This window comes from Mandrillus leucophaeus, unplaced genomic scaffold, assembly GCF_000951045.1.
Source record: "Mandrillus leucophaeus isolate KB7577 unplaced genomic scaffold, Mleu.le_1.0 Scaffold578, whole genome shotgun sequence".
Lineage (NCBI taxonomy): Eukaryota > Metazoa > Chordata > Mammalia > Primates > Cercopithecidae > Mandrillus > Mandrillus leucophaeus.
The window spans coordinates 136,868-144,794 of NW_012106230.1; the positions used below are offsets into that span (position 1 = coordinate 136,868).

The 7,927-nt window shown below is 40.3% G+C and overlaps 1 protein-coding gene across 1 annotated transcript; it reads right to left on the reverse strand.

The window, feature by feature from the left end:
- Nucleotides 1-506: 506 nt before the first annotated feature.
- LOC105552907 (olfactory receptor 9I1-like) lies at nucleotides 507-1,538 on the reverse strand. The gene has a single exon (XM_011998732.1). It carries the CDS (start codon nucleotides 1,536-1,538, stop codon nucleotides 507-509), a length of 1,032 nt encoding a protein of 343 aa, XP_011854122.1.
- Nucleotides 1,539-7,927: the final 6,389 nt, after the last annotated feature.

Consider the following 7,927-nt stretch of genomic DNA (forward strand, 5'->3'; position numbering starts at 1 on the left):
TATGACTGAATGTTAAGAAAAGTTTTCTTTCCTCAAGGCTGATATCCACACTACAATCCACAATCAAAAATGTGACTGCCCTTTACTAGGTAAACAATGAGTTACAGTTTTGTAATCATGTTAGGCACAAAAATGATCTTAATAGAAGAAAATCCAAATAGCTGAGAAAATGCTCCACAATATGCAGGATGATAAGAAAAAAATCCGTATTTTATAGCATGTTACTATTTACAAAGCCTTTTGGCATTCCCTCTCTCTTGATCCTGGCTGAAGATCTCTTGACCTTTACCCATAGCAAGAAAGAAATTCTACTGACAAGAAAACTGAAGTGGATCATTTCTGGCTCTAGGTCATAGAGCCAATAAAGAAAGTACTGGAACCCAAATCTAACTTTTTCTCCCTCAAGACATCTTCGTAATTATGAGATCTGGTTCATGTGTTAAGAGGACGAGACAAAAGCCCAGAGTAAGATTTGCAGAAACTTCTGGATTGACGGAGCTCAAGAGTTACTCTGTTTGGGAAACCCTCATCCTATTGAAAACTTTCTTCAGAGCCTCCTTCACGTCTTTGTTTCTCAGGCTGTAGATCATTGGATTTAGCATGGGGATGACCACAGTGTAAAATATTGACACAATCTTGTCTTCCTCAAGCGATTTGCCCATGTCGCCTTTCAGGTATATGAATATGAGTGTTCCAAAGAAAAGAGTCACTGCAGTCATGTGAGAAGCACAGGTGGAGAAGGTCTTGGCTTTGCCACCTGCTGTATGAATCTTCAGAACAGCCTGAATGATGAACAAGTATGACATAAGAATCACTGAAATGCTGGTTGTGATGACCAGAAAAGCTAAGAGGTAGATTACCCATTCCCACGGCCTGGTTTCACAACAGGCAAGCTTCAGCACGGGTGGGAGGTCACAGAAAAAGAAGTCTACATAGTTGGACTTACAGAAGGAGATAGAGAAGGTGCAGCCAGTGCGGATCACAGAATTGACTATGGCACCAGCATATGCCCCAGCCACCAGCCCCAGGCGGGTCTGTGGTGTCATAGCTATGGCATAGAGGAGAGGGTTACACACAGCCACGTAGCGGTCATAAGCCATCACAGCCAAAAGGAAACACTCAGTGCTAGCACAGAGTGTGAAAAAGAAGAATTGGCTGGCACAGCGCTCATAGGTGATGACCATCTTATCAGTTCCCAAAGTCTCAAGAAACTGAGGAACAATAACAGAAGAGTAGCAAATGTCCAGGAAGGAAAGATGACTGAGGAAGAAGTACATGGGAGTCTGGAGCCGAGGGTCAGTCTGAATTAGCACAATCATGCCCAGGTTGCCCACCATGGTGATGAGAAAAACGACCAGAAACACAAAGAAAAGACCTATCTGCAGCTCCGCCTGCAACCGGAACCCCATCAGAACAAATTCTGTCACCATGGTGCCATTCTCTGCCGTGAAGCCAATGTTATCCACTGAAATTAAAAAATAATAATGATAACGTCTCATCGAAGATAAATTAAGGCAGTAGTGGCTTGACTTGATCATTGCTCAGTAATTATAATAATCTTTTAGATTTGTAAAGCATTTTACATTTTCACAAACTTTATTTTACTTGATCCTTCAGAAATCCTTCGAAGCACATATTGTTTTTATTTCTGTTTTATTTTATTTGTTAAGTTCCGGGCTACATGTGCAGGATGTGCCAGCTTGTTACATAGGTAAATGTGTGTCATGGTGGTTTGCTGCACCTATCAATCCATCACCTAGGTATTAAGCCCAGCATACAGTAGCGTTTTTTCCTAATGCCCTCCTCACCTCTCGCCCTCCCTCAACAGGCCCCAGTATGTGTTGTTCCCCTCCCTGTGTCCATGTGTTCTCCTTGTTCAGCTCCCACTTAAAAGTAAGAACATGCAGTGTTTGGTTTTCTGTTCCTGTGCGAAACACATATTGTTAATCCCATTTTTGACAGAAGAATATGAGGGTCAAAGAAGTGAGGTGACCCAGATTTCACAATTGGTAAATAGGCAAAGCCTAGGTTAGACCTCAATTCCTGAGGTACTTCCAAAACTTCTGACAGGTCCCAGATTGGAAACCTTAATCAGCCTCATGTGGAGGAAGAAAGCACTTTGTTGAAGAAACCCTAGTGGTGTAGTATAAAAGACACGGGCTTTGAAATAAGGTGTAGGTTTGAATACCTTCAGACCTTGAGCAAGTTAAGTAACCTTTCTGAACTTCAGCCTCCTTCTTTGTTAAATGAGGATTACAATGCCCAAATTATAATATTATTGTGAAGGATATAATTTACATAGTATGTTAACATGGTCTGACACACATTTAGAATTATTTTTTCTAAATTTTGAGATGAGTGACATGCTCTTAGGTTCATATACATTCTAGAATCATAAGTCCATAGCCACCTGCAGTTCCAGCATCAACTCCACCTTTCTTTAGGGTTGTTTCTGATGTGCATATATGCACAATGGATTTGTATGCTAGACAGTGAGTCATAAAGAACAAGCACTGTCAGGACCTCTATAGCCCATTGCCTGCCAAGTCGCCTCTTCCTCTCTGTTCCTGCCAAGCAGCATGGCCTGGTTTCCAAGTTCTCCTCTTATTCCAAAGGATCTGTCCTAGTTTTTTTAATGCCACGTCATTATCAATCAGTGAGATACATGAATCAAGCTATTCCAGAATTAGCCTGCAAAACTCATTAAGAGACAAAGCCAGCACACTGAGTTTTGAATTCTAATACAGATGGGGTTCTTGCCAGGTGTTGGGAAAATACTCTCTGTGCCTTTGAACACTGATAATTTAGAGTAATGAACATAGTGAATGTGGACTTCATAGGTGATTCTTGTCCTTTTTCCATCTTTGAAACAAAAACTGAATTTGAAAAAGATCTCATAGGACTTTAGATAAGTAATAAAGTAAAACCTTGATCAATGTTTGGCAAAAGCTGATCTAATTTTTGAGTAATGTTCAGCATCTGGTGGGAGTTTTTTCCCCCACTGAATTCTTCATAGGGTAAATATTTAGGTTGTTTTTCTACACCTAAGGCCAAATCTTATCCTGATCTTCTCCCAAAACAATGATTCGCCATGTTCTTAAGAGGAGTTCGTGTAAATCATGCTGGCCAAAGGAAAAAAGAGGCTATAGTCATCTATTTATTTATTAAGAATCTACTGAGAACTTACTGTGTAGCAGGCCCTTTTCTAATTACTTGGAACAAAACAAAGGTTCCTGCCTTCATGCTTATTCTAGTGGAGCCTGGCATATATAATATATGTTCAAAAAAGAAAAAATATATTCTTCTACCATGATAGAAGTTAATAAGTGCCGTGAAAAAAAATGCTGCAGAGTATGAGGAATTAAAAGTATCAAAGTAAGGATAAGGATATTAAGACCATCACAAAGACTCATTGAAAAGGTGACATTTCAGCAGAAATCCTGGGAATCAGGTAACTACACATATGTGCTTGCATACGTCATTTAGCCACAACTAATAGAAAACAAGGACATAAATCACCAGCAGTGGACCACCCTGCTCCGATTACAAAATATATGGAGGTTTTCAGGTCTTTGGGAGACATGTTCCAGGCAACATTGATCAGAAGTGTCAGCCTCCTGATAGCAGAGAGAAGCTCCTAAGATGCTAGAGGCTCGATAATCAACCTAAGATCACCCAGCACAAAGGTAAGGCTGGAATCCCACAGATATACATAGTGGCTAAGAAAACGGGCCCAGAAGACAAAGTTTGTTCCAAACTTAGACTCAGGCATTTCTATTTGTGTGACCTTGTACAAGTTGCTTGACCTCAAGTCTCGGCCTCAACATCTAGACACTGACAATAACAGCTGCACATGCTCCCCTGAACTTAAAACAAAATTTGAAGGGAAAAAACCCTGAATACAAGATTATTCTCCTTTTTATCCAGTGTTATTTATTTGTGCTAGACGTTTGCCCCCTTAGTCTTTCTGATGGGCCAGAATTTGATTTTGTTACTATTTCCTTTTTTTTTTTTTTTTCATTTTCTGTTTATTTTCTTCCTTTTTCCTTTTACCCTCTTCCTTTCTCCCTTCTTCCCCTCATCTTCCCGGGGCCCCACCCCTGCTTTGTCTTTCTGTCCCCCCTCTTTCTTTAGCTTACTCTATAGTAAATTCAATTTGTTTTGGTTCCTTCTCGTGTCTTAGAAAACATAACACACATTACAGAGGTTGGGGAGTGAAACGAGGACGTGATGGTCAAAGGGTACAAACTTTCACTTAGACAGGAGGAATAAGTTCTTGAAATCTATAGTACAGCATGGTGACTATAGTTATTAATAATGTATATTTCAAATTTGTTAAGAGTACATTTTAAATGTCTCACCACAAAAAATGCTAAGTGAGATGAAAGATATGTTAATTAGCTTGCTTAATCATTCCAAATTTTACACATTTATGAAAACATCACATTGTACTGCATAAATATATACAAGTTTTGTTTGTCAATTAAAAATACATGTATGATTGTTAAAAGAATAATAACAGCACAGTTGTGCTATGAGAAGAAAAAATATAATTTAAATTAATGGAAACAGCATACTCTGCCTACTAACATTCAGATGTTACTTTTTGTACTTTTATTACAGAGTAAGCAATTCATATCCAAAATTATTATAAAAAGTATCTTTCAAACACTAGGTTTTTAAGTTGCTCCCAAATTTAATTTATTTCTACTTTTTTGCTGCCTAAAATAAGACTCAAAGTGGGTAAGCTACTTTCCCAAGACCACGGTCAATAAACGGCACCAGTTCTTCTGGCTCCAAATTCACCACGCTTAACATTAGCTTACACTACGGTCATCATTTTGGCCCAGGAAGTGGGATGCTCCTGCCCAGCCTCAGGCACCCCCAACTGGGGAAGCACAAATCAGGAGACCCATCTCATTCTACAATTGCTCGAAGAGACACTTTTAGGTTTCTGCCCTGGGAAAGGAGGAGGAAGCATTTTCCTATGGGGAGAGTGACATGGTCAGGGAATAGCAGTCGACTACGATAAGCCAGGGAGAGCATATGATAGGAAGGCTGGAAACAGCACCTGGAGGCCTGGATTCAAGTGTGGGTCCTGCCACTAAAGCAAGTATCTCCCATCTCTTAATGTGCATCCTCATATAAAAAGACGGCACTAACAGACCTCAAATGCTGTATCCTGTTCTATAGCACGACGGTCTCTCTTCTCCTCTTAAAAGTCTAGGACAGAGGAAAAGAGTATCTATCAATATTAATGACGACATTAAGAAAGTATTCATTGTGTGATAAATACTGTTCTAGGTATTCTATACAAACTGCCTCATTTACTTCTCACAATACCCCAACACAGGACATATGTTTACTATCCTTATTTATAGACTGGGAAACGGGCTTGCAGAGATTCAGAAACTTGGTTTAGGTAAATTCCTAGGCAGGCATTTGAACTGTGGTCTGTCAGGCTCCAGGGTCATGTACGCAGCCATTGTCTCATGGCTCATGATTACGGAAATGATGAAAGCTATTAATAATGCACTGGAGTGAGCGCCTTTCTGTGCCCAGGACTTTTCTAGTGGCTTTACATATATTATCCTCTTATACTTGGGCAAGGAGGTAAGTAATATAAGTTAAATAAATTTTTTGGCAAATGACCCCAATTCTAAGTTGGAACCACTGCCCATGTTCTCTGTTTTGTAGCATCATTTTTATTTTTCATGTCTTATCTGCAGAGATGGGAGGGTAGAAGAGATACTCAAGGGTCTCATCAGAATCAAACTATAAAAAGGAGCCTGGACCCCCTGAGGGCCATCATCTCCAGCACAGATGTAGGTTACAGGACAAAAGTCACGTGAACCAAATCTTGCTTCCGGCTCCTCATTACTGTCTGCTCACCTGTACTTTCCCTTTGCCCAGATCTCACTCCTCATTTTTAATTTACTGTATCTTGCTACATTATGCATTTTTATAAGCCACTTTAAATCTCTTTTGGAAAGAGGTATTGATGAATACATAAATACAAAATAAAATTGCCCATTTGCCAGATGTCAGAATAATCAGCTCTCTCTGCATTAGACCAATAACAGTGTCGCCAGAGGACTTTGCCAAACGGGTTGTGGAAAGACAGTGCACAAACTGTGGTTCAACCTAAATCAGACTGATCTATGGATGACAGAAAAAGACAGATGCTCAAGGGAGAAAATGAAAACACTTAGGGAGGTCTCCAGGTCTATGCTACTACAGCCAGCTCCTGAAGTCTTTGCAAACCAAAATCCCAAAATAATGACCTAGGCTTTCCTTCTGAGACAGTGAAGAGCCTGAAGGGGGACTGGGAGAGGGTCTCTTAACTCACAGTACACTTTAATGTGATCCTTCTAAGCTTCAACTCTGCCCATTTTGCAATGGACAGAGGAATATTTTAAAGACTAAGGCTGCTGCTCAATGACCACTCATCTTCAGAGGAGCTAGAAAGTTTGGTTCTCGCCAAGAACAGTTGCACCTTGCCATGTGATACATCCCCTAAATTCCTAAACTGGTCAAGAATGATTTGTAATTCTAGATAGAACCGCCAGTCAATTTCCCAGTGATTAAGATTAGGGAAAACAAACAGTATCTCCTCAAAATCTCCAGGCAGGGAGATGAACCATGAATCCGTTTGGTCTCAGAGGAAAATATTTGGTCCCAGGCAATTTGGATCAACTGAGTTGCTGGGAAAGTGAATAGAACACTGAAGCAACAGTTTCCTGTTTTGAAAACCTACAAGAATTTGAAACTGCTGGGTTTTAAGGATGCACAGGAAGGAAGTGCATCCTTAATGCCATCATGAACCCGCCACGTTCCACAGTATTGAGCAATATTAACATTTAACATTCTCAGCAATCTGTGATCTAATTGTTGTTCAGGCACAGAAACATTTCACTTCCAGACAGACCTCCCCTGGTGGACGTCTGTAACTCTGGGTTATCTTTCCCCCACATTAGTTATGTCTGTCCAAGGCCCACAGCCTCATTTTTATATCAGGCAATAGTAAACATACCCAGGATAACCATGGTAGGTTATCCAAAAGCTAAGGGAGAAAGACCTCAAGATTGTCTGCTCTTTGAAATTATTAATGCTCCCCAAAATCTCTACTACACCTCAGAAAACTAATGGGGGTTTCAGGAAACAGAAAGTCCCGCAGATTTTAATAGGCCCCATCTGTCATCTTTGGCCAACGAAAGCACTGGGCTAAGAACCAAAAGGCTACTATGGATCGAACAAGAAAGTGCATGGGAAGATGATTCTAAAAGTGAAAAGTGTTCACTTGCAAGGGGTTTCTGTAAGTGCTCAGAGATCAGCCTGATAATAGTACCAATGCGGGAAATATATAGCCATGGATCTGAAGAGTATTTATATAGTTCAACAAAACTAATCTACTTAGAACCTCCAGATCAGGTTTAAAGTTATTTAAAAATGGGGAGTCATAAAGGTTGTGCAGGGCACCCAAAGTTATGTAGCTGTGCTCTTGGCTGGAATTATGCAACAAAGACGTATAAAGCTCTGCCTATTTGCTCTGTGCCAGGCACTATTCTGGACACGGTGGATGTAGTGACAAATATATAGAACTAAACAGGCATGGATGACAGTGATTCTCTCTGCCACTAAAATCAAACTGGTATCATCTGCCTGTGCTGACTTAAAGAGGAAAGAGGGAAAAGGAAAGAGGTACAAGATGCCTTGGCTGCTATTCAATGTGTCGGGGTGGACTTGAGTGGACTCAGATGGTTTAAATGGTGAAAAACTAGAGCAGCTCCTTCCACCCACGTGCTGTCTGTGTTCAGGTAGAGAAGTAGTTCAAGCGAGAGATGAAAATAGAGTCTCTATTGAAGAGCACTCTGTTTCCCTCAAAATCTTGTTGGGAAAAAAACTTTAGTTGGCCATTTTCTAGTTG

Coding starts and splice junctions, on each gene's coding strand:
- LOC105552907 (XM_011998732.1), bottom strand. CDS start 1,538: ATGATCAAGTCAAGCCACTACTGCCTTAATTTATCTTCGATGAGACGT.